Source organism: Bactrocera tryoni, chromosome 4 (genome assembly GCF_016617805.1).
Source record: "Bactrocera tryoni isolate S06 chromosome 4, CSIRO_BtryS06_freeze2, whole genome shotgun sequence".
NCBI classification, from domain to species: Eukaryota; Metazoa; Arthropoda; class Insecta; order Diptera; family Tephritidae; genus Bactrocera; species Bactrocera tryoni.
Genome location: NC_052502.1, coordinates 3,863,047 through 3,890,992, shown reverse-complemented (window position 1 = coordinate 3,890,992; position 27,946 = coordinate 3,863,047). Strand labels below are relative to the sequence as shown.

At 37.1% G+C, this 27,946-nt stretch overlaps 1 protein-coding gene across 10 annotated transcripts in view; it reads left to right on the top strand.

The window, feature by feature from the left end:
- LOC120775670 (eye-specific diacylglycerol kinase) overlaps positions 1-27,946 on the top strand; it is a 242,124-nt gene that overhangs the window by 211,962 nt on the left and 2,216 nt on the right. For 5 of the 10 annotated variants that reach the window (XM_040105949.1, XM_040105947.1, XM_040105946.1 and 2 more), the window contains 13 exons: positions 10,918-11,056; positions 15,023-15,226; positions 17,454-17,580; positions 20,305-20,641; positions 20,710-20,890; positions 20,958-21,367; positions 21,703-21,996; positions 22,383-22,609; positions 22,710-22,928; positions 24,440-24,488; positions 25,818-25,871; positions 26,214-26,277; positions 26,674-26,831. In XM_040105949.1, coding sequence (XP_039961883.1) covers positions 10,918-11,056; positions 15,023-15,226; positions 17,454-17,580; positions 20,305-20,641; positions 20,710-20,890; positions 20,958-21,367; positions 21,703-21,996; positions 22,383-22,609; positions 22,710-22,928; positions 24,440-24,488; positions 25,818-25,871; positions 26,214-26,277; positions 26,674-26,831 — 2,463 coding nt within the window. Of the gene's footprint in view, positions 1-5,315; positions 6,367-10,917; positions 11,057-15,022; positions 15,227-17,453; positions 17,581-20,304; positions 20,642-20,709; positions 20,891-20,957; positions 21,368-21,702; positions 21,997-22,382; positions 22,610-22,709; positions 22,929-24,439; positions 24,489-25,817; positions 25,872-26,213; positions 26,278-26,673; positions 26,832-27,946 lie in introns of those variants that run through there. The other 5 variants (XM_040105943.1, XM_040105944.1, XM_040105940.1 and 2 more) reach the window with 5 other exon arrangements.

Below are 27,946 nucleotides of genomic sequence, written 5' to 3'. Positions count from 1 at the left end.
AATCTTTCTACCCGTTTCAACGTTGCGCGCAAACCATTTGGGTCAATGAAATTACTTATATCTTTTCTATGTTTTGTGAACAACCATTTAAGGTTTTGTGCCAGACGGGCTCCTTCATTCATTATATGATAGAGACATTCATATATACATATATAAGCGTTTACAACTTCTTCGTGGAAGAAAGATAAAGATTGGATTAACTGTTTCTCACAGTCCTAAACCTTTTTCTACAAGAGCAAATTCAGATTCCTCAACTCTTGTGTGTTCATTATATTTCTTATCCCTTTCTTATTACTAAATACCCTTTACATGCATAAAGCAACATACATACAAGTAGGTTCAAAATCAGTTAACTGAATTACTACATATATTTTTAAGACCACGTTATCATCGAATGTAATACATGTAAGTCCCTTCACCTTTTCATTTGTTTAACTTCGGGAAATTGTACAAATCTACGGCAAATAACAGTGGCCAATTCCAGGCGCACAAACACACATACACCCATGTATACCTCTTGCTGCTATATTTATCTCGCTCGCGGGGGAAAACGCTTAAGCTACAACAAATAATTCAAGCGATTAGCTATGCACACAAGTAAAACGCTGTGGAAAGACAACGTAATGAAGAAGCCTACGTGTTTTCCTGCGCGTACAATCAGACATTCGCAACCATATCCGAAGAATTAACAAATGGAACAAGTATTGAATTATTTATTTAGTATATACATACATACATTCATGCATTCAATATGCGTATTTATGGATTGTATTTCTAACAACTGGTGCATATTCCGTTCATATCCGGTCACATGCAAAAGTTTAACTGACAAAAATATATTTCAGTACCTTAACTACGATTGTTTTTCAGTCGCTCGGAGCGAAGTTAAAAACCACACAAACCGTAAATTATGTCAGCAAACCTGGGAACCGATTTATTCATAAAATTTTCCAAGTGATCCAACAGAAAATAAACTTTTCACAAAATTGTCAAATAAATTTTTTATTGTAACATTCTGGGCTGAAAATATTTTCATTATTAAAATCACATTTTTGTTGCTTTAATTATGCAACTCTTCATTGTCTTATTCCTAAAGTCATAATCTCTATATTTATTTTCTTTTCAAACAAATGAAGCCTTCTCATTTAATCAACAAGAGCACACACACACATTCTCTTAACAATTCGATGTGCTGATGAATCGCTTTACAACAACATTTCATAGTTAATCAATTCATCACAGAGACCCTAACAAATTGGCTTTTCAATTAATTTCATTGAGCATAAAAAGCAACAAACAAAACTGAGTAATTTAGCTTTTTTAACTCTAAATACAAGAAATACACCAAAGCTATCTACTAGGACATTCATTCGAATCTATTTGAACACATACATAAATATATTTATATAGAAGTATATGCTATTCATGAAAGCCTACTAAATACCGTTGCATAATCCGCTATAGAAAATTCGAAAATAGTTTGCTTTGAAGATAAAACTAATCTGACGCAAATGAATGAGAGCGTACTTACATGTACAGGTACATATGTATGTAAATATGTCTGTATGCAAATATCTACTGCTATGTAAAACGATTCTTCGGTGAAATAACTTTTTATTGCTGGTGAATTAAATGTTTGAAAATAGAGAATACAAAATTCTTTCAACATTTTTCCATGTATGTATGTATGTTTCCATATGAACATATACATATATGTATGTATATGTATGTTAGCTTGCATACTTATACATATAGTATAAGCTCATCCCAACGGCAATATTGGATTTATATGTCTGCTGCACACCATAGACACAATTTGACAGGATAAGCGTCGGAACATGGTGTCAGAAGGAATTTCGAGAAAAAGAGCAAATTCTAAATGGAGTCAATTCTGGTATAAGCCTGGGCCATTTGAGGTTGAAATGTTGGGCGGACAAGCCAAGAGCATGTCAAAACTGTCACTCGCACATTGCTGGTGCTTTTCCCGCCCACCCATAAATACCGGGCTAACATAGACGGACGAATAAAACTCGAATTCGAGAGGAACAGCTCAATTCAAAAGCGTTCAGAAATATTTTTTTTCATTTAACACTCCTGTATCTGTGTTTTTGCATTTTTTGTTTTTTTTTTTTAATTTTCGCGTCTCGCATTTTTTCCACTTCTACGTATTTGTGTACATGTGTGTGTGTACCTACGCACGAGTATTTTTGTGACGCACATGACACGCCTAAATAACAACACCGCCGCCTATTGTGTCAGTCATGTCGAAAGCATTTGCTGCGACGCAACAACAACAACAAAGGCAGAGCGCTGGCTGGCATAAAGTCAATTCTTTGTCCAAAAAAACACAAAAACAAAAAAGCGACGGCAGCGATTACGGCGATGCGTCGCAGTTGATTGCTTTGGCAAACAACGCGAACAAACGCACCAATTGTCATTTTGACATTTCGCTCTTATTGCGCTGTCATTTAAGCGACGTGCGTTTGAGTCAAGTTGAAGGTGGGTCGCGACAACGAACGAGCTCTGAAAAAAACTCTCAAAACAAATAATAAATTGTTCTTACAATTTCGCCCAATAAGTGGCAAAAAGGCAGGGGTGTACCACAATGCAACAACAACGACAACAGAAAGCAATGATTTCCAATTTGATTGTGTGTTGATGGGAAGTATTGAACTCAGTAATGAATCTCAGTCGGTTATCATTCCTTCGTTAAAAGAACATTACTCAAATGTACTCGTAATGTCTATGCTAGGAACAACACACAACAAACATACAGGGTTTGTCCGGAAAGTAAAAGGACTGAGTCGATTAAAAAAATTTATTAGACCAATCGTTACAATTCTTTAAAAACTTTTAAAATAGGCTTCTTCTGCGTCGATGCAGCGCTGCCAGAGCGATTTCCAAGCATTGAAGGCGTCACGGGAGGCATTCTCCGGAATAGCCTTGAGTCGTCTGTTTGTCGTCTCAAATGCTTGCCTTTCATCGGCCTTTCCAGGCAAGGAAACAAAAACAAGTCCGGGGGGCCACATCTGGGCTGTAGGGCGGCTTCGGAAGCGTTGGGATGCGTTGTCGTGGTGCCACTTCCAATCGGCTGCGATGTCTTGCCAGACCTGATGACCCTTCGTGTAAGTCTCTTGAGGGCTTCCTAGTAAAACTTGGCGTTGACGGTTTGTCCAGGAGGAAAAAATTCATAGCGGACGATGCCTTTGATGTCAAAAAAGACAATAAGCATCGTTTTCACTTTGGATTTGCTCATTCTTCCGGTCTTCATAACCGACCTCTTCCCGGCCCTCCATATAGGTCTGGTGCTACCGAAACATACCACTTCTTGCTAAAGCAAGCAACATCTGTGTAAGCCTGCTTGATCATATCAAACGTCTCTGTCGCAGATTTACCGACTTTCACACAGAATTTAATCGTGTACTTCTGCCCTAATGAACGCTGCATTTTCGGCTTGCACTACTCTCAGAAACACGTCGCGCGAAAATGTTTATCCTGACTCTCCAGGTGCCCGGAGACAACTGCCCAGCCGCTCGTTCGTTAGCTAAGAACGCCCTCTACCGAACCAAGTCGGAGCGCGCACGATCCAAGGTACAGTCGCGGCGGAAGAAAATCGGTCCTATTACTTTCCTAACAAACCCCGTATCTTTTCCTGAAAATTTGAGTAAATATGAGTATCCATTGACAAACAAAATTGTCTAAAACAGGAAAATATTGTATTTCCTCTGAACAGGTCATCTCAATTTCCAATCATATGGCTCGGCAAGTGCTTCAAGTTACCTTCTTATTCATATGTCTGAATATTTGCGTAATTCATAAAAAAAATCAAGTTAAAGTAAACAAGCGCCGGATTCCAGTAATTATTTTCGGTTTTATTAGCAGACAGCCGGGCGACGCCGGAGGAATTCCTTTGGCTTGTTGTTTGAGCAACACACTCATTATTTACTTTCGTTGATTAGACAGCATTCGCATTCGTGGATGAGTGGCAAGCTACTCCACTACGTATTATCCACTTAGTTTGTTGTTGTTGTCCTTTTCCCTGCTCGACGGCCAGCGCAATTATGAACGCGGCATTAAACAGCAAATGAAGCGAAGGCGAATCGCAAGCAATTCACTCGCGGTCTTTCCAGCATTTTAACCCAGAGGAATCGATTATTTACGATGCGACTGGGCTTGTGGAAGGGGAGTAATCTTAGTTAATTTCACTCACTCTGAAATACGCAAAGTCCCGGAAACGAAATCGTTGAAAATTTGTGTTTCGAAATGTCTCGAGTCAACTGATTGCCGAGACACAGCAGAGCTTTAACCAGAATCATAAATTTAACAGACACGGAAACACAGTGATTGCAACTACGTAGCGGCGATGTGGAATCTTTATATATTTCCGTCCACTAAGCATGTGATAGATAATGGGGGTGGTGATAAGACCGTTGCGTTGATAAGATGTAATTACAGTAAACGCAGACAGACAAACATGCAAACACACTTTTGTAAATGTTTGTACAGATAAATGTTACCAAAACAATGAAGGTAGGAATACATTGTGGCGCTGGTTTGCTTTGGTTATATGCATGGCATGGAGCTTAATATTCAAAACTCTCCAAATAGCGGGCATAATTTACAGAAAACTTTATTGTTTACAAATACAAACGCCTCAACGATACCTCGAACTATGTTCAAATAGCATTGACAGGCGGCATTAATCCGCATTAGGAGTTAGTGAAAATAACTCCGTTGCTAACTCCCATTTAATCCTCAAAATTTTAGAGAGTTAGCTGCAACATTAAAAATGGCCAATTTTAATCTATTGTGAATGAAAAACAAGCAACACTGACAGCTGTTTATCAAATTTTCAATAATAAAACAAGAAGTTTTGGGTTATGATGCAGTTTTAAAAATAACGTGTTGATATGTTTTGGTCTTGTAAAAATTGGTCGGCTAACAACCGCAATGTTTATCTTCTATCCATTTTCATTGAAAATATTGTAAAAATGATAATCAGCTGTTTACGACAGTTTCAAACTTCCATAGCTGCCGTCTGTCACCTACAAATTTGGATCTGATTAGGTGCGCAGTTAATCCGCATTAACGCTGCCGTCTGTCAAGGCTATAAGCTATAATATGATAGAAACCACATATGAAATGCAAAATTTTTGATAAAAATTGATAATTCGACCTTGGCACTACCTATCGCTTTCCTTTTCGAAAAGTGGTCCCCTTACCCGCACACCGCTCTACTGTCACTATCTACGGCATATATTATATGCATATATCTGTATCGCATCTTGTATAACGGTAACGAAAATGACATGGCAAAGCAGGTGTCTCCCGGGTATGAAATTGCTATTCTATTTAATGTTGCTGTGGCTAATGCACACACGGTTTTTGTTTTGAACACACCGTTATAGCACACACATAGGCAAATCAAAAATAAATACTTAATGTGTGCGAATAAATACTCGTAAAATTTGTGAGAAAAACAAACATCGATAAATGACCTTGTCAAAAGTGGGGAAAAGAGAAAAAATGTGAATAGTGAGTCTGACTGGCGCGGAAATTAATGAATTTTAAATGACTTTCCAGTGAAAATAATACAAAAAAACACAGATAGAGATCAAATACAACAACACAAAATAAAAAATAAAAAAACAAATAAACAAGTGACAAATAATGACAACAATTTAGTGGAACATTTGCGAAGTGAAAACTCCACATCACTAAGCAACACCTGAGGCGAAACGTGAAAACAAATAGCAAAACAACAACAACAACAAAAAACAAATAAACGAAAACAATAAACCGCACATTAAATTGTAGTGTTTGAGGTCAGCCAAACAACAAGTGTTCGCCCCATGCCACCGGGGCCAACAACAAGAACCGCAACAACGTTACAAAACTCGCCAACCAACTTGAAGCTTGCCAAAACACGAATTTACGAACTTACCGAACTTAGTTCCCAGCTCCTCCCTGCCAGTGAGTGCGCCACACGGGTACTCGCACCTAATCGCAATCCCATTAGCGGACACACAGTGCAGCAATGTTTATTTCGTATCTGAACTGCGAAGGCGACAGCGAGAGTAGCCACAGCGACACGATGTCCGTGGAGCAACTGCTGCACGCCGTACGTGAGCAAACCGAGTCCGAGGACGAGAGCAGCGATGACGACGCCGACGACAACGTTGATGGTGGTGGAGATCGCTGTAAGGATGGGGACGATGGCAGTGAGTCTGAATCAAGTCATACTGTCGATTCGACGAACAGCGGTGCACCGCTCCTACGCCGCTTCCGACGCTCGTCCATTGGCATGCAGCGCAAGGCGGCATTTCGTCAGCGGAAAATGGATTCGTTGGGCACGTGGCGGAAGCGGTAAGTGAGATCGATATCAAGCGGAAGGAAGTACTCGCATACGTGCATGGAATATATGCGCGAGCGTGCGCGTATGTGCTTGTGACAGGTGCGAGGTGCTACCTTTGGGTATCAAGACTATTTGTCAATACAAAATCATTAACAAAATATGCACTGCGTGAGATAGAACTTGAGACCTTTGTCATGGGCGGAAAATTTTAAATTAAATTCACTAGTAACTTTCACAAAGGCTTACGGAAATTCAATAATAGTATGAATAAATATTAACCGTTATTTAAGGTGTGTGGTCAGCCCCTTTGCAACCCATCTATGGACATTGGAGAGCACGGTTGCATTTAAATAAGGAAAATATGTGCGAGAGTGCATAGTTTATTGTAAAGAGAACCTTTTTTAAACAATTATGTGGTGCAAATGCCAGCTTGCTCGGAAACGTGCATATTGTGTGATCACTTCTCTTCAGGAAAAGTCTGAGAAATTCCAAATTTGTGGAAGTGTCCGTAACTTAAAAATTTCCTCATGCAATTGTCTTACCATTTTAAACAATTGTAATATGAACTATACATATATCCATATTGGGTAGTCGAAAAAGTTTTTTCGTATTAATAATCAAGTTTCAACTTATTTTTTTATATTTATAATAACAAATAAATAAACAACTATATACCATTTTGGTCGATTTTCCGCTAGAGGCATTATTCCATCAGTGTAAATCGAAATTTCCAGAACGGTAACGAGCGAACTATTGTTGCGCTACACGAATTGATACAGCAACGTCTCCGTAAACTTGGGTTGTGTGACATTCTTCCCTTTTTATACCAAAATTTCAAAATATAGCGAATTTCTTCATTATTTTCAGTCATTTTTGAACAGCTGTAACTTTTTTTCAACTTTCCCGAACTTAATTTTTTTTGGTTAAATGAAGCTTAAAATCTTACCTATCCAACACTATATGGTATGACCCAATGTGATTGGTAGCACTGGCGATATATGACTGCAACGACATCTATTGACAAAATACGAAAAGACTTTTTCGACTACCCAATATTATCCCTATTCGTTATCGAGTTTTCAATTCTAGCTCCGAGTTCTCTTTTGGGTATCACGTTCAAAAAAATTGTTGATGGTGTTGAAATTGATTCTTGGCGATAACAAAACCAATAGTTCTCTCTGATTGTAATAGCTTTTCGTTGGCCTTCACAGCCCGATTCATTACAAACCCGTAGCCATACAGTTAGACAGAGACATCGATATTTTTAGTATCTCTGATATCGTTTATTGAACACTAATTTCAAATTTCGATAGCAATCCCAGAACTTAAGCACCTAAAAACTGATTACAAAACGATTCACACGACGGAAGGTTCCTTCTAGAGGAGAGTGCGACTACTAAAATAAAAACAAATTTACTACTACTAGAAAATTTCGCGTTCTTACTCACAGAAAAGCTACGAAAGACCGGAAAGCATTGAAAACATAACTAATCCAACCGCCTCCCTCCCCCCTCAATCACTTCTACTCAACGTGAATGAGAAAAAAGTGTCAAATTTATGCAAATCTCATGAAGAAATGCCTGTCAACATGTTGTTGTTAAGATGCACGACAACAGAAATGCTCTTGCATTTTCATGCACACGCAAAAAAGTGCACAAAAGCGAATAAAAAATGGCGACGAGAACACAAGTGGAAGCCGTTTTTGTCAAATCGCATTATTGCAGAGCTGAAGCTATATTTGTGCTAAACAAAAACGACACACACACATATACACCCAAACACACGGTGACAACGGAAAGACATTAGCAATGCGTTGACTGCTGCCGTTGCCGGCGCTGGTGACGATAACTGGCAACATCAACAATAACAAGCGAACACATAAACCAACAATGACGGAATGACGGAGTGACGGACCACTGCCACCCTCACACATTTACAACAATGGCAGATCGTAAGGCTACAGGTTGCATGGCCAACACACATTTATTATGCCGGTGTGTGTGGCTGTGCGCCCTGGCACTTTGACACACACACATACATACATCAAAAGCACTCCGCTGGCAGGCAACTGCTTTTGCCGGCTGTCCGCTTTACCCCTTTGCCCAGTGTTCGGTTGTTCGGTTGTCCAACTGTCCATCCGAATGTCCCATTTGCGTGTGTCCCATGAAAGTGGCTCATGTTTCGCATCACATTTCAACGGCTCTGTCATGGCAATGCTCGCATTATTGTGTTTTCTGTTTATTATTTTCCTTTTGTGCAACTTTTAATTTTCACTTTGCCTTCATAAACGACAAAATGTCGTCCAGCGGGCATGAGCGATGAAAAGCGATGAGCTTTTTGTTATTGTTATTGTTGTGCGCAAAGTAATATCTAGCGATGCAATTATGGTAAAGTCATATAGGCTTTGGCGTATAAATTTGTGTCAATTTAGAAATACATAAGTAACGGTACTATTTGCTTTAAATACGCATTCAATTAAGGAATGTTAATAATTAGTTTAAAAAAAAGATATAAATTATTTTAAAAATCATTTACTACCTCTTAATCTACAGTATGCATGGCTGCGAGATCTTTCTGACATGAAATCCATTGAATTTCTTGCTCTCAGCAAGATTCCAGTTATATGTAGGGAGTTCAAAATTTTTGACGTATGCCATTTGTCAAATTGTCTGGAAGATAGTAAATTTTTGATATTTATTACTTTCTTTCCACTGTCCAGCTTTCTCTACTCTGCGATTCAAACATCTTAAATGTCCTATCCAACGAATCGACGGGAATCTAAATTAGCCGACTCAGCAGATTTGTAAGCTGCTCGGAGCTGTTCGTCAATACATAAGAGCCCCCTGACGAATATCTCGGGTTTTTCTGCAATACAAAGAACTGGTGTTTCAACTGTTCTAACCATTAATATTGGGTAGTCGAAAAAGTCATTTCGTATTTCTAAACAAAACTCTACTTATTTTTTATATTTATAATAATAAATAAATAAAACAAAATAAACAAAAACTTCTATAACGGAACAGCAACGTCTCCGTTAACTTTGCAAATTTTATTGGTGGCTTGCGTGACATTCTTCCCTTTTTATACAAAAATTTCAAAATATAGCAAATTTCTTCATTATTTTCACTCATTTTTGAACAGCTGTAACTTTTTTTCAACTTCGTCGAATTTCATTAAATTCTTTTGGTTAAATGAAGCCTAAAATGTCGCTTTTTCAGCACTATATGGTATGACAAAATGTGATTGATAGCATATACGACTGCAACGACATCTACTGACAAAATGCGAAAAGACTCTTTCGACTACCCATAATTCTCTTTGTAGGCATCTCACGACATAAAATATTGTTATAGTTAATTTTCAACATCAAATCGGTATATTTCGAAGCAATGAAGGCAATAACGGTTTTTAGAAAATAAAATCCTTCTTATGGTATTGCAGATTTTAATCGGGGCTTCTGACTCCTCTTCTATATTCACCGTGATTCCAGTATATTATAGATTAGTGTAAAGGATTGTTGTGAGCTTACTGCAAAATCGTTATAACTCGAAAAATAAAATTTTCTAGTTAATTAAGTATGTACGACCTATTATTAACTAAAGCTTTATAATGGGTTGTCAAAAAAGTCTTGCGGTATTTTTATTGATTTTTTTTTTTTTTATTGAAATTGAAATGAATTTTTGATGACTCATGCCAAGCTCTTGACCGATGCTACGGCTGCTACTATGCCGGTCTCTTTCGACAGATTCAGCGATTTTATCGCAATTTTCGACGGCAGGGCTTCCGGAGCGTGGCGCATCTTCGACCACCTCTACACCAGAACGAAAACGTTGAAACCATCGTTGTGCGGTGGAAATGGAAACTGTATCGCGTCCATAAACTGCACAAATTTTATTGGCGGCTTGAGATGCATTTTTGCCTTTATCGTAGTAGTACTGTAAAATATGCCGTATTTTCTCTTTATTTTGTTCCATGTTTGCGACGCTATAACTCACGAACGACTTAAAGAAACGACAATCAATCAAACACGTGTTAGCGCGTGAAATGAGCTTTCCAAAAAGGTATAGCATGACCCGATGCGACGAATAAAACTAGCACTACGCGCTTTCAGCGCCAACTAGCGAAAATACCGCAAGACTTTTTTGACAACCTAATATTTGGTCAAAGTTTCTATTTCCATAGTTTCTGAATTACGACAGCATACGGCACTATTATAAAAGTTTAAAAAGCATCTCTCGAAAGTTCAAATGGATTTTGATAACCCTTGCAGAAAGTAAACCATAAAACATTTGAGTTTAATTGCCTATTTACGGGCGCTCTATCGCCAATCACACATGCGCATTCATATGAATACGGATAAACACATAATATTTCGGGCAAATTTTTATATAAATACTTATTTGCGGCAATCGGCCAACTTTAAGGCTGAAATGCGGCATGAAAGCACAGTCTTGCAACATTCTTGTCGAACTATTTTAGGGTGTTTTAAGCATTCACAATGTAAATAAGCATGCAATTATTAAAATATTTTTTTTTCTTTTTTTCTTTCTTTGCCATTGCAGACGTTCTGCGTCCGCGAGTAATGCCCGACGGCCGATTCGGATTGTGCCCGACTGGACCGAGAACGCGGTGCAGGGAGAACACTTCTGGAAGCCCACGTCGGCGTCCGGCGACCTTTGCTGCTTGAACGAGGAGTGCATTGTGAGTATTTCAACACACACACACACACACACGCATACATAGACGCGAATATTTCAATTATTATGCACATTTAAATAAAGCATAAATGGTGTTTTAATTGTATTAAAATCAATTATGTGCCGCTACGCTCTCCCATATCTTGGAGCACTCGTTATTTATGGCCCACTACAGTAACTAATTATGCGAAAATTTTAAAAATAAGCAACGCAATTTGCCGACAGCAGCGCTAATTGAGCTGAGAGCGTTGAATTTAATTAATTGAAATGCTTGTAGAGCGCGAATTCCCACGCAGGCGCAAAACACTTTAAATCAATTACAAAATTGTTGCGTGTAATTCATTTATTGCATGCTTAACGCACATTACGATAACACGCACACACGTGCACACACACACTGACAGCCATCCATTTGCGGAATAAGCGAAACTTTCGCCAAAGTGTGGGCGCTTGTGTGTGTGTGAATGTGACTTATGGCATACGTTAGGATATTTGGCATGTTTGTGCGGATGTGTGCACGCACACATGCTAAACGCTATTATCATTGAATACACACATTCACGGCCACGAGCACTCTTTTCACTTCGCGTCGCGTATACTCATAATCATCATTATTGCAACAAATTCTATTCTCATTCGGCAAATTTGCTCACGCACTGAACGAAAAAAGACATACATACATGTAAGCACACCTTCACACATACATATCTACATGTAAAAGCATATTAGAGCCGACACACACTTGCAAATTTATTACAGTAATATTTCAAGTGGCTAAAGTATAAAACACCGGTAGTAGCTACTATGCACCCGTTTAAAATCAGTATAATGTAGTATGTACGCATCCTTTGGGTAAAGTAAAAAAGTACTATGTGTATGTTTATTAGGGTGGGTTAAAAAAAATACTGAAAAATACCTTCTTAGACACTTCTTCAAAAGTCCCTCCAAGTTCTTAATTGTAACGGGAAGGTCATCCGCCTTGCAGTTGCATATTTTTTTCTTAGTAGATGGAAAAATTCAAATCTACAAAAAGATCTCTTGCAACTTTTTCGTGAACCTAACCGTTTAATAGATATTAACAGTTAAATTAGTCTCCAATGAAAACAAATCATTATAAATCGGAAAATTCATATTTTTTTTATTATTTTGGAATAAATACAACCCAATCCATTTTATAAATGTGTAGCTTTTGAAGAACTTAGAAGAAAATGGTTATCTTATTGGCAACGTTAACGTTTCAAGAGGGTTAATTAGATGAGTTTGTAAATTTTCTTAAATTTAATATTTTTCTCGTGTATCTCTTCAAGCGAAAACTAATCGAAATATAAAATTTGCCTTTGCACTTAGTAGCATATAAAGTAATGAATGAATTATAAATGAATTTTCAGCTGCAGAAAGAAAAGTAAATAGTACTATATGCCCATCTAATGTATACAGTTTCAGAAAGCGGTCAATCTTAAGGGATCGTCTCACTGTGACCCTCCGAAAAATCACTGATTTTCGCTATTTTTTTTAATGTTGGAATTAACTAATCGATCCGGCTTTTTAAATAAATAAATCTACTCATGACGAATAAAAAGTGTTTTTTATGTTTATTTATTAGGTGTATAATAGCTAAATAAATTGTTGAAATGACACGTTAAAAAAAGGTCCTGTACGATGTCCACAATTGCGACCGCAATTTTGATCTAAAACAAAAATTTCAAAAATATGATTATTCTGCAGGAAAGTCACTATCGCGATAGAGAATAACGTTAAACATATTCTTTCCAAATTGTAGCTAGATATCTTCAAAACTCTTCCTTTTAAAGTGGAAACCGTTTTGAAAATCACCATTCTGAGAAAAACGCGTTTAAAGATTGGAGTCGCTATGTTCCCCATTCTGTTCCCTTTCTACAAGAAACGCTGTAGCGACCGTAATAATTTGAATTTCGGTTTCAAAATTTGAGAAAATGTTTATTACAGTGTATACTATCTAATAACAGAACAAAAAATTGCATTATTTCACACTGAGATGCTCCCTTAAGCATACTTATTTTCTGAGAAGTGGTTTTCCATACAAAAAGTTCGTTTAATAAGAGCAAGACGAATGTTTTTTTGCCAAAAGATAGGAATTACTGGGTGAAGTGAAAAAATTAGAAAAAAAAGAAAAATACTGTTCGTTGAATATCTTAGAACTATACAATAAATAGAAACTATTTTATAAAAGCTGCCTTAAAATCAATCTGTTTGTATAAAGCGAACAAACTGATGAAACACCCTTTTGCACTCTTAAACACAGTAAGTAGCTTTTCTTCTCTCTGAGAGAGTGGTCCGACGAAGGATTTTGTACTTAAGAGGTAAACTACTGTATCAATTGTTTCTTATTTAATATTTTTGTTAAATTTTAATGGTAAATTTATGAAAATATTCGCAATATGCATTAAAAATAATTATATATTTTTCGAATTAGGCGCAATTTCTTACTTACTTACTTACTTAAAAAAAATTATATTAGAAGATTTGTTCTATGGTAAAAAAAAAAATAAAAATTAAAAAAATGGTGGCGCTTAAAAAATTGTATTTTACCCAAAATTCGGGTAATTTTTAGCATGCCAAATCTTGATTTTTGAAGAGAAAACTGATAGGCCATTGCAAGGAGAACACAAACCGATCCTGGAGAAAAATTGATAGTGTTCGGATCATTTGTTTGCGAGTAATCTGTGAAGCAAATTTGAAAAATATAGTTTTGAGAAAAGCGCTTTATGTAAAACGTAAACTGATTGAACTGAGCGGCTATATTTTTACGCAAAAGATTTGAGATATCGATAAAAAAATTTACGAATGTAAATTTTGAAGGTATGGACTAAGGCTCTGTAAATTATTCGAATAACCTGAAAAACGATTATTCAAATATTCGGTTTGTACCCGTTCGTATGAATATTAACCGATTAATACTATTTGAATAGTCGTAACATTGCGATAGTTGGTTCGAATAGTTGCTCTGCTGCGAGTGTTCGAATAAATGAAAATTTTTTGAAATCCAAGCAACTTTTATATTTGCTTGTTTTAAATTTACGATTGTAATGCCAATAACGTATATTGCAAATTTTCTAGTCGACAACGAATGGTTGAATCGAATATTCGACAGCTTACGACCATTCGGATACTGCAAACCGAATATTATTCTTCGAATAATGTCTTATCCGGTTAATCGGATTAATCGATTAGTCGAATACCAAGATTTATACGGACTATCAATACACGCAAGAATATAAAACCAATTTTTTTTTTGAAATTTCATGCTAGATGTGCGCCTTATCGACGTCCAATAGTATGTCATTTGATAATTTGCTTCAAGCACGTACATTTAAGAAAAGTTTGTCTTCTGTGCAGAAAGTATACAAACCTCAATTTTAAGTTTCAATACGCGCAGACTTTTTTTAATTATTTCAATTTGAAATAGTATAAAAATTAAATTAATATTTTTAAATTGCCTGCTTTCGATTTTAAGCTTCCTTATTCATGATAAATTAATTTCTTTTTTAAAGTGAATTCGTTTTTAATATTTTTTTGGTAAATTAAAATGTTAAATATGTGCAAATGGTCATGTTTAATATTGCCATTACTCATTGGCATTCGCTATCATACCACTATTTATATATAATTATAATAAGCCTGTATTAAAGAATTAAAACACCATAAAGTTGCTTTAAGCTAATTATCGTGTAATGTACCGTCGCGGTGTATGTAACTTTTCGCGGTCAAAAATCAACTCATCGATTTTAAAACCTTTTCACATTCACTTATTTACCACCACAAATGCACACACTCATATGTGCTTTGCCCTGTGTTTTATGTACCAACACATACGCCTTCATGTATGCATTGAAGTGTGCTTTATGCATCAGCATTAAAGTGTGTCATTTCATCTACAGTATTCATTTAATATTATTATAATTATTAATTCGTTTTCCTTTTTGTATAACAGAAAAGTGGTCAACGCATGAAGTGCTCGGCTTGCCAATTAATTGCGCATCAAAATTGCATTCCAATCGTCAATGAAAAGACTCAATTAGCGTGTAAGCCAACATTTCGGGACGTGGGCGTAAGACAATACCGGGAGCAGTCCACGACGCACCATCACTGGGTGCATCGCAAAATGGAGAAGGGCAAGTGCAAGCAGTGCGGCAAGGTGAGTGCAATCACCGCAAATATAGATTTAATTAATTTCACAAGCACACACACTCAACAACACACCATTTATGAGTATGTGAGGCCGTGAAATCTTTACGAGTAGCGAGCTCAAAAGCTTTTAAGCGAAATAATTAATTTAAAATAGGAAATTAATTCCGACACAGCTTCTCTTTAATGCGGCGACTTGTCTCGGCCATGCAGGGCAATTAATAGTCTCTAGCTAATTTGAAGTACTTCTCAATATTCTACTAGCATTAGCAAACCAACAGCTGAGTATATTTATTACTACTTACAAGTATTACTACAGCTTGCATAGATATCAGCATATCTCTCGCCTTGCGAAATGCTCCATGTCCATGGCTTCTCTACACGTACGTCGGATTGCATGGAATTTCATAATAAACGCCCCTTAATGGCATCGATACCATCATAAATAGCATATTGAATAATAATGCATAGCAGGTAGTCAAAATTTAAGACAACAGCAACAACAAAACAGTTTAACAATGTACATGCAGCCAGAGCGTCGAAGGATATAGCACATAACTCGGTGTATTGGAAAAGCTGGCACGTCCATGCTGTCCGACCTTTTGTGCCATAGTGCCGATTAAACATGTCCGGTAGCAGCAACAAAAACAACTAGGGCAACTTACGGCATGGTACGGAAATCCTGGTGCGACTTGAAGCAACTTACACGGTAGCAGTTGGAACAAGAAGAAGAATGCCACTGGGAATAAGAGGCTAACACTAACAGCTAACGGCCAACTGCGGTTAGGAAAATAAAAACATACATACATACACACGATAGCATTATAACATTCGAGGAAACTATTTCTGATAAGAAATGTGTAAAGCTTCTGCAGCGATGTTGTTTGAGAATTTTCAAATATTTCATTTTTAAGTTATGTAGATTTTTTTTATTAATTAGGGGACTCACAATTTGTAATAACCCTTCGTAAAACCATACACTTGTTTAAAAAAATTGTTTTTGGATTACATACAACAAAATATATCTATATACGTTTCATTATACATATATACATACAGGTAGTCGAAAAAGTCTTTTCGTATTTCTAATCAAACTTTAACCTATTTTTTATATATATAATAATAAATAAATAATTAATATTCTGCCATTTTTCTAATAGAGAGATTATTCCGTCAGTGTAAAACTTTCATCAGTGTAAATCGAAATTTCGAAATTTTCAGTTGTGCTACACGAACCGATAAAAAATTTCAAAATATAGCGAATTTCTCCATTATTTTCACTCATTTTTGAACAGCTGTAACTTTTTTTCAATTTCCCCGAATTTAGTTTTTTTTTGGTTAAATGAAGCTGAAAATCTTACCTTTCCAACACTATATGGTATGACATAATGTGATTGATAGCACTGGAGATATACGACTGCAACGACATCTACTGACAAAATACGAAAAAACTTTTTCGACTACCCAATATATCTGCATAGGCTAGGTTCTTATACGCCGCTAAGAAATTCTCTCGAAGTAAGAAATCTTAGTTGCATCAGAAAGGTTTTACTTCTTACAGATCCATATTTTTTCTTATTTTCAGAAAGAAAAATTCAAATCTCGCGTTCAACTACTTGAAAAATATTTTGTTTCATAGGTTTTGTAGAGAATTGAATACTCTTCAAAGAAAGTTTATAACGATTTTCGTAAGCCTGACCGTTTGAACGATATTAACGGTTGAAGTTTGATTATTTTAAAACACATTTTTCGTTTCTCATGTATTTCATAATTCAATAATAAAAATCATTGTAAATCGGAAAACGGTTTGTTTTGTAATTTTTCGATTAATTTAAGCTTTAAGTGTGCCCTAGTTGTGCTGCAGAGAAACGTGATTTTCATTTGGACGACATAGTTGTGAATTTTACGACGCGTCTTAATTTCATTATATTGATGGTTTCATACAAAAATAGTACGAAAAGCCACGCCATGCGACCATAAAAAGCTGCAAGATAGTAAACTCGAAGTTTATGACATGTTAGGTCCCATCTTCTCTTCTATTTTAAATGAGCAATTTTTACTGCTTCCAAAGAAAGAAATCTATAAACATTTCAGTGTTTAAAAACTATAATAACTACTGCAAAGCAAAACCCTTGCTACTGACATCACTTATAGCAGGGTTCTGAAAGGCTTGACTACTCATGATTTCTTTACGCAATCTGATTTTCAATTGAACATATTTATTGTTGCTTTTGCAGGCTGTCCAGGGTAAACTGTTTGGTTCCAAGGAGATAGTGGCACTGTCCTGCGCCTGGTGTCACGAAGTCTACCACAACAAGGAGTCCTGCTTTAATCAAGCCAAAATCGGCGAAGAGTGCACTTTGGGTAAGTTTCTAAAATCATAAAAATAAAAAAAAAACAATTGAATTACCAGAAATGGCACTAAACAATGGCGATATATTCGTACAACACTCTCTGGTGTTTTGTTTCCAAACAAATAATTGCCTGTCATTTCAGTTGCTAACAATTCATTTCTGAATCAATTTTGCATTAAAAATACATTAAATAAATTTCCAAGCTATCGAAGTGTTTTCAGCTCAATCTATGCTCCGTCACTTTCAAAAGTTTATGGCACTTTTCCAGGAAGTGTTTGAGGATATGTGAGCGTGCAGGGAAAATATTGTCGAGTGTTGCACTTAATGCAGTGCTTGCGTGCTTGTGGGCCACTTAAAAATTCCATTTAATTACACAAATCCGACACCACGCACGCTGCCGTAGTGGCAAAACACCAACGAATGCCTGCAAGTGCGTCTATGTATATACATACTTGTATATGTAAGACTGAAGAAAGACAAACTTGTAGAAAGGTAAACTTTGCTACAAAAGCGTGCATTGTGTTGCAAGTGCTGCAACGCAATTGGTCTGAAGAAACAAGTGCATATATGTGTGTATGTAAATATGTGGATATGTAGAATGAAATTTTCTGAAATCTTCCATTTCAGTCTTTACTCATTCAGCACTGCAACGTAATGAGGCAACTTTTCCGTTCAATAGCGGTGACAACAAGTAAATTGTTGCAATTGCGTACATATCTTTGTCATTATTTTCCATTGTTCACAATTTGCGAAGTCAGTATGCTTTCAAACAAACGCACAGATAATTAACTAAGCCGTTGGTTACAGCTTTCTTCGCCGCCAGCGAAAATCTATGTAAAAAATGGCAGATGATTAATGAGTTGAATTATATAATAAACCCAACTTCTTGGAAATATTTTATTCAAATCAAAGTAATATGCATGTAATTTAATTTTATGACACCCGTAAAAACTATTCGCTGAAAGAATTATTTATAATTTGAATCGCTCTAGACAAAATTCAATTTACTATAGATAACTTTAATTTTGAAATGTTACTCATACGCCACCGCGCTCTGTGCTATAAGATTATCGCCCTCCCTCATTCATCACTTTATCGATCACACTATAATTAAGTTAATGCACTCAACATTAGCAATTTGAGGCAAACAACGGATGTTGCTCATACGCCATGGCGAGCCAATTAAAATTAAACTGCTGCTCAAAAGGCAAATACTATAGCCATCCATCGTCAATTTACAAATATTTCTCCATGTCACTACGGTCGAAATTATTTAACACAGACATATATATATATATATGCCTGCTCAAGAGCAAAGCTACTCAAATTTTGTGTGGCGAGCTCCTCTGAGTGCAATTTATTCATCAATTTGACAAATATTGTATCGTTAGGATAGTTGAGTTCCGACGTTTCTTCAAAAGCCGCAAGGTAATCAATTACATTGCCGAATTGAAATGGAATATACAGATACGGGCAAAATCAACTCCCTCCGTCGATGTTTAATCAAGTGCAAAGTACAAGGACCACCCGAATTGCTAAGCAGAGCTTTATTACGCCGATTCAAATGGAATCATCCTGCGAAATGAATATGCGAGTCAAAGCAATGGCACCAAATGCTTCAAGTTTAGATACATACGTATGTAACAGTAAATTTCTCAGTCCAAATATGTATAGCACTTAAACCAAACCACTGATGCAAGCCATTTTCATATTTCCCCCATGTTGGGATTGATAATTTAATACGTTCCCTGCTATTTTTGGTTTGCCCCACGGTCATCGGTCCACAGTAATCGTTGCCCAGCTAACCACCACCGCACGACGACTAAGCAGCTAAGTCGTTTATCGTATTATAACCGTTACTTCAAGCTCAAGCATTGGTAGCCGTAAATGCGTCCGCTCAACACGTTCGAGAACGCAGCAGTGCCAAAACAAAGGCACCAGAAATCTTAAGAGCGGCCAAAATTGTGTGCATGTGTGTGTGCTTAGAGCTAAGAGGTACTATCGGTTAGGTGTGCACATGCAGCATACATGTATCGTGTATGCAGTTGCATGTGTGTGTCCTTCAACTTCGATTACACTCGGTGTCATCAGCAAGCAAATCTGCTCGAAATTAGTATGAGCTGCTCCGCCGCAGCAGGTGCGGCAAAGCATTGAGAGCGGCGATGAGGGGGATTACTGAAGTATTTGCGGATATAGTATTTCCGATTGCATTTACGATTTGTAAAATACTCAGCTTTATTACTTTGCAGTGTGAAAATCTTATTACCACATGCACACAATGCAATTGTGAGCATTTTCTTGGGAAATTGGAAAATTCAGCTCTCTCAGCCCACAGCTCGCACAAGCTAAACGCTGGCAGAACAAACTCGTGTGACTGGGGGGAAAAACGCTTGGTCATTTCTCGTCCTTGATTTGAAGGGATGAAGTCTGTACTTTCTTTGGGCTGAACAAGAGGGTTCGAGCATTTAACACTTTTTGCTCTAAGCTTCACTGGGTCCAAAGTACACCTGCAATACAATTATATTGCCAGTGTAAGAACCATATAAACAGTGATACCGAAAATTAGTACTTCAATCTATGATACCGAGCGAAATTGTTTTTTTCTTGGCTCAGCTGTAGGAAATTTGAAAAAGTATCACTTTTTAACTTCCGAAAACATTTTAGAATCCGCTCACAGTCGTTTTGTCATATTTTCCGCAAATTGAGGACCAAAAACACTCTTTATATATTACAGGCAATTACGCGCCAATTATCGTGCCACCGTCTTGGATCGTCAAGTTGCCCACTAAAGGTAATTTTAAATCCTCCATACGAGTGAACAACAAGACCAATGTGACCATAACCAGCAGTAAGAAGAAGGGTGCGAGTAAACGGCAAAAGCAAAAGGAAGAGAAGAAAGAGCCGCGCGCTTTCATCGTGAAGCCGATACCATCGCCCGACGTAATACCCGTGATTGTGTTCATCAATCCCAAGTCGGGCGGCAATCAAGGTGTCAAGCTGTTGGGTAAATTCCAACATCTGCTGAACCCTCGACAAGTTTTCGACTTAACACAAGGTGGTCCAAAGATGGGGTAAGTACACGGCGATCTGCGGCCATAATCAGCTGCTAATTATTTATTTCTGCTTCGTTTAATCGCAGTTTGGAGCTATTTCGGAAAGCGCCTAACTTGCGCGTCTTAGCGTGTGGCGGTGACGGAACCGTAGGTTGGGTACTCTCTGTGCTGGACATGTTGAACCCACCCATAACGCCGGCGCCAGCTGTTGGTGTGCTGCCCTTAGGTACTGGCAATGATCTCGCTCGCGCTCTCGGTTGGGGTGGTGTAAGTATGCTGAATAGCGCTCTGCCCTTGACAAACTAAACACATGCTTCAACTTACTCTCCCGTAGGGCTACACCGATGAGCCGGTCAGTAAGATATTGCGAGAAATCGGCATGTCCCAGTGTGTGCTGATGGATCGCTGGCGTCTGAATGTCACGCCCAACCGTGAGGTGGAAGACGACAATGTAAGCCGCAGCAAGGACAATGTTCCGTTAAATGTGATCAATAACTATTACTCCTTCGGTGTCGATGCGCACATCGCACTCGAATTCCACGAGGCGCGCGAAGCGCATCCAGAGCGCTTCAACTCGCGTCTGCGCAACAAGATGTACTACGGTCAAATGGGCGGCAAAGATCTGATCTTGCGACAGTATCGGAATCTCTCGCAGTGGGTGACGCTCGAGTGCGACGGCCAGGATTTCACGGGTAAACTGCGCGACGCCGGCTGTCATGCAGTGCTCTTTCTAAACATTGGCAGGTGAGTTCACTGCACTTTTCTAGCAGAGAACTCTTGCACTTACGGTGCACATTGCATACCATTAGCGGCACATTAAAGGTGTTATGGCTGCAAATAAAAATAAATTCTAGATTTAAGCTTTCCGGCGGACGGTCGTCTATCGTACCCCAGACAGCGGCAATTGCAATCACTTAGCCATAAAATGCACACCTTTTTTAAGTGCTCCCTTGGACATGCAAGTGTGCATTAGATACATATCTGCACCGGCACTCCTATGTTTCCTATATTACAACTTTGTTGTCTTTTATTTCTCTCTTTCTTCACCGATATTCCAAACATGCATTGCACGCCCTTAGCTATGGCGGCGGCACCCATCCCTGGAACGATTCGTTCGGCCAATCCAAGCCAGCCATCGATGACGGCATGTTAGAGGTGGTCGGCCTGACCACTTACCAGCTGCCCATGCTGCAGGCCGGCTTGCACGGCACCTGCATATGCCAGTGTCGGTCGGCGCGCATCGTCACCAAGAAGACAATCCCGATGCAGGTGGACGGCGAGGCGTGCCGCGTGAAGCCATCAATTATCGAAATGAGTTTGCTGAACAAAGCGGTTATGCTGGCCAAACGCAAACACGGACGCGGCGATGTACAGTAAGTACAAACAATGTCTTTCTAAATATGTAAACTTATATGTCTCTCTTTCGAATCACTTTTGTGCTCAAAACTTGCTCTTTAAGTATAATATTAGTGTGATTTCAGTGAAAAGTATTTATCTAAATGATATAATGACGGTTTTGCCATCTCTGTAGCGAAGTTTTATTCCGAAATTTGCAATTCTAAAAATATAAATATCAGCATTTATCCGTTGTTTTTGTAATATCAGCTAAAGCTTTTCAAACAAGTTTCGAAGTCGAAGTCGAAGTTTCTGACTAAACTCATCTCTTTCAAAAAGAAAACTCGTTTGTTACAATATTAATAGTAATAATAATCCTTCCAAAGCGTTTCACTAACAGCATTTTACTATACATTTACGTCAGAGTGAACCCATTGGAGAAACTACATTTAACGATTTTGCGCATCACGATGCAACAATACGAGCAATATCACTACGACAAGGACATGTTGCGCAAATTGGCCAATAAATTGGGCAAAATGGAGATCGAGTCGCAGTGCGATTTGGAGCAGGTGCGCAACATGCTCAACGCCAAATTCGAGGAATCGATCACATACCCGAAGGTATCGCAAGATTGGTGCTTCATCGATTGTGAGTACTCGCACGCTAGTTAGCTAAAAAGCTGCATTTCCAAACAAGTTACAAAAGTATTGAAATATTTCTTTTTTTTTTGCTTTTTTGTCTCTTGCAGCCTGCACCGCGGAGCACTACTTCCGCATCGATCGCGCCCAAGAGCATCTGCACTACATTTGTGATATCGCCATCGACGAGCTGTACATTCTGGACCACGAAGCCGCCACGATGCCGCAAACGCCTGACCAGGAGCGCTCCTTCTCTGCCTACTCACAGCGGATTGGCGCACAAAACGAGCGCCGCAATATGGATCAGCAAGGCCGCTCCGGCAGCACCGGTACGCAATTACCCTACATAAGTAAACGCATGTTTTGCAATTATTATTACCGCAAGAAGCGTTTCGAATTGTAAAGCGATAAAGCGATGCAATCTCATATTTATGGACATAGCATTTTTTTTTTGGTGGGGAACCTTTAGTGACGCCAAAGTCAAATAAAAAATGCGTGAATGGGAATATATTCATATAAGAGGTGCAAAAATGGGGCAATTTTGTTGTTATAAAAATATTGAGCAATATAATAGTTACAAATAATACTTGTAAATTAAATAATTTAGTGTGCATGTAACTGTGTGTCCTTTGTTCGAACCAGAAATTAAATTTTCAATTATTTTCCTTGGGTGCTTCCTTTTTCTTATGATTTAGTTATGTTTTTTTCTCCTCATAGCTAGTCATTTAATATTATTAATACGGAATACTCCTTTTTTATTGAGTTAAGTCCAGCAAGAACCGAATATTAAACGTTCTCTTTAATTATAAATGTAGTTTTCGAAAAGTCCGATAGAAATTTTTATTAAAAAAGGGAGTATAAACCTTTTTATTCTGAATGATAAAATATTAATATTTGATTTGGCAATTTTTCAACTGAAATTAAGTAGACCGCCAATATATTTTCATTTCAAGTGACCATTAAGTTACGAGTTTTGAAATGTCTTCACTCTTAATATGAATTTACAACCCTAATGGGATCAGTGGCCGTATACTGGTTCAGCAGTTACCTTCCAAAAGTTAATTTGGGAAATTATTTTCAAGTTTGTCCAACGAAAAGGCCGAAAAATAGTCTTATTATCGAGCTAGCCTCCTTCAAGTTACTTAGATATTTTCCTCAAAGCTAGTTTTTTTCATTTCTGAGCCATACTTGTTATTGTTATTAAATATATTCCTCCATTGCATTATACTTTGCTTGCTTAAGTTATGTTTGCGATATTTCCTTAACTGTATGTAACTGTAATTGTGTAAGTAGTATTAGCGAACTATTAACCTTCAAAAACAAAAAAAAACAAAAATCGAAAGGATTTCAGAATACAGCTTAGTCCTTGCCGCATAAATGTAAGTACCATTATGCATACAAATATAAAGCGAAGCAGCCATTTATACTCACATACGCAGGTGCAATATTTCCTACGTGCATACATACAAACATACTTCTAGCGCAACTTATATTGACAGCAAAGACTAAACCGTATTCCGATATCTTCGCGCCACCAACAAAAGTTAATCCAAAAATAAAAACTAAAACTCAAAATTAAACCAAAAATTCCCAAACTTAACACACTGTGCACAAAGATAATTATCACAAATGGTATGTTGACTGCATGGAAGGCATTTCCATTCTTTTTCGTATTCCAAACTTGTATTTATTTTTAGTGATAGCAATAATGATACATTTATTTGTTTGTATATAACATTCTTATTTGATTGCGCATTTGTGGGATGAGCGGATATTAATTGAGGTTATTTTCGATTTTTATGTCTCAAAAAATATTTTCGAAATGCATATATATACAAAGACGATGATTTGCAAATCGGAAAACCCATCAAAGTTATGAAATGGAAGAGGTAAAGGGCGCATCTATATTCCTACATAATATTTCATTCATGCCACCTAAAATGCTAAACATTTTCTTTGCTGCAAAGCAAATTTCCAACTCACATTCGTAAATTCACAACTTTGAAAATTCAAAACACCTTTTCTCTTTAATTAGCTTCGAATTCGTTAGTACAGTCGTGTGTAAAAAATAAAATGCAAATTTTTCTTCATCACTTCAGCACTGCTTAAGTTCAAATCACTTGCAAAAACGTTCTTAGCTAATTCTTCCGTTCATTTAGATTAATAATGGCATTGAAGTAGAAAGAAGTGCATGTTTTTAAATAACATATTCCGTGCTATCCTCTTAAAGTGCACCGAATTCTTCGAAGCTCTTCTCTAAAATATTTGAAATCTTCATTGATGCATCTTGTTAACTGAGAAAACGTAGCAAAACCTACTTGGTCTCATGGTACTGTTCAGTTTGTATAGTACCTCTTAGTTGTAGATAATCTATTATATATGATTTGTATAAAACAATTATTATTTCTGTATCAATTAATTATGATAAATATTGTAAATGTTAGACTTGGCTGGAAATGCTATATTTCTAGGAATTATTTGATGGTAAAGAATCACTAAGGGTATCACTGTACACTGGATTTTATCAATAACCAACGACTCAATAGAACTATTTACGTAAATACACCCACGGCCAGCGTAGTGCAAAACAAAATTAAATTAACGAACTACATTTTATTTAAAATTCAGCGAAATGTCGGTTAATTATGCTCCAAAAGTTTATTCTAGTTTACTTCTCGACTTATAATGGTAACATGATTCAGACAGCAGCGCTGCTAATTAGGTTACCGTAACTGTATTTTGTGCTATAAAAAGAATTTGCTTGAGACCTAACGATTTCTCCATCACATGGCTCTAAATTCATTATACCTGAGACTAACGAACCATTTACCGACTCTATTTCAGCATTAAAAATATTTTACGAAGAAATTTCTTCAGTGCTTAGCATTTTAACAAAATGAAATGGAATAATAAGATGTGATAATTTTATTTATACGACTTCGCCGCAACAGAAAAGTCTATTAAAAGCAATAAAAAACGTACAAATATTTGAGAATCCAAACAAAATTCAATCAAAAAGTCATTTAAAAGTTTACCTAACCTCACAATTATCAACATCGAAATTGCATTGACCGCCTTCATAAACATATATCGCTACTCTCTCTGCTCTCACTCTTTCTCTTTGAATTACATTTAATCGCATTTTGGTAAATAAAATCATTTCAAATATTAAAACAAAAATAAAATATCTCAAATTGTCTTCAATAATTTGCATGCAGCAATAAAGATCGCTTATTCAGTTTCAACGAAGACGTCTTCGGTTACGGATTCAGGTATTTTTTAGCCCCAGCGTAAAATTAAAACTTTTTGCAGTTGATTAACTTTTGCCAGATTAAAGTTAGAAATCGCAGAGCTTTTCTACGTAAAAACTTATGTATTTAATTGTTTTCTTTTTCTTTCATTTTTGGACTAAAACATACTACACTCGTAATGTCTAAATAACTGAATACAACAACAAAAACAAAAAAATATATAAAAACACGGACGCACCATTGCACGAACCGCATTAAACTGCACCACGCACGAATGCAAATATACGTTATGTAACGGCGTGTGTGTCTGCAACTGACACAAAAAAAAACTACCCAAAAACTCAATATGAAATCGACACTTAGCTCTATACTGGAACAAACTTCCGATGCCGTACTACTAGCGGCGCACCAAGGCGACCTGAATATGGTAGTAAAGCACTCGTATTTATTTGAATTTCTAACACTCACCTCATTTAAGTATTGAAATAACGCTACTACTCACGCACTCGCTTTCTAACTTTTGAATGTGCTTAATAAATTGTGATTTGTGATTAACGCAACCCTTGACTCCTGCACCAGACACCCACACAAGCGCCACAAAAAATACGCATTGTACATTCATACATATGTACATATATATAATAAGTACATATGTATATTTATATACATTCCTCAGATCGCCATTTAAGCAAAATTTTGTGATGTCTTCTTCCTCATAGCAACGTCATCTCAATTAAGTTCTTTACTGTATTTATGTATGCGAGAGTGAAAATGTGTCACAACTTCAATTCTTGTTTTTTTGTTTTGTTCTCGCTGCTTACAGTTACGTGCACTACATGAACAAGGATACTCACTACAATCAGTAAACAAGAACGGACAGACAGCACTGCATTTCGCCTGCAAATACAATCACAAGGACATCGTCAGATACATAATATCGTGTGCCTCGCGACGTCTGATCAACTTGGCAGACAAAGATAGGTAAGTAGTACTAAGATATACATACATATACATATGTATATATAGATTCTTTTATACGAAATTATATACGAAAATCTTTATAAAGAATTTCTAAATTTATTGCGAAATCGAAATGAACATAAAAGCTCTTGAAAGCACTTTCAACATGAGAAGAATAGAAACGCTAAATTAACCAAACTCTGAACTAAACCTTTGTGGACTTTCGGCTATAAGCAAAATAAAGAGGATACGAACATGCGAATAGACCTATACTTTTTCCACTTTTTCCAATATATTGGTATACATTGTGACAAAAAAGTACCCGGAAATAGTAAAAAAAGCCAAATATTTAATTATTAATTTTGTTGCCTTCAAAGTAATATACTTATGGCAACGATTTGTCCAGTCCTTGAAACACTTTTTGGGATAGCCCTTCGTCGAATTTTGTTTTATCTCCTTGATCGACTGAAAACGGGTTCCACGGAACGTCAATTTCAGGAAACAAGAAAAAATCACACGGAGCCAAATCTGGTGAATACGGTGGTTGATCGATGGTATCCGGACGACGAATGTTCTCACGCAAACGCCTCAATATGGCCAAATATTATTCCTTATTGACAGTCTGTCCCTCCGTAACAAATTTATGATACACCGAACCACGAATATTGAAAAAAACAATAGTCATCAACTTTATTTTTGAGCGGCTTTGGCGTTTTTTTTTCAGGTTTCAGGTCGTTGACCTATTTACATGTCAAACTCATAGATCTATGTCTTATCGGCAGTTATAATGCTCTCCATGAGTATGGGATCGTAATTCTCACCATCAAGCATGTCCAAAGAAACCTGTTTACCGTACTCTTTAAAAAAAATAAGCTTTATCGGGACGAGTCGAGCCAGAACGCGTTTCATATCATAGAGATATGGAGCTCTCTTGTCATTTCTCTAACACTTGCTTGATGAATTTCACACACCATATTCTAAACTTTTTTAATATTTGTCTTAGTTGAAGAGGTCGCAGGTCGTCGAGAACGAGGCATGCCTTCATCGATCTCTCGACCGTCTTTGAAAGCTTTGTAGGCTTGTTTTTTAATCAAACTGAATCGCCTTTCGACGATTCCTTGCACTAAATTTGGTTA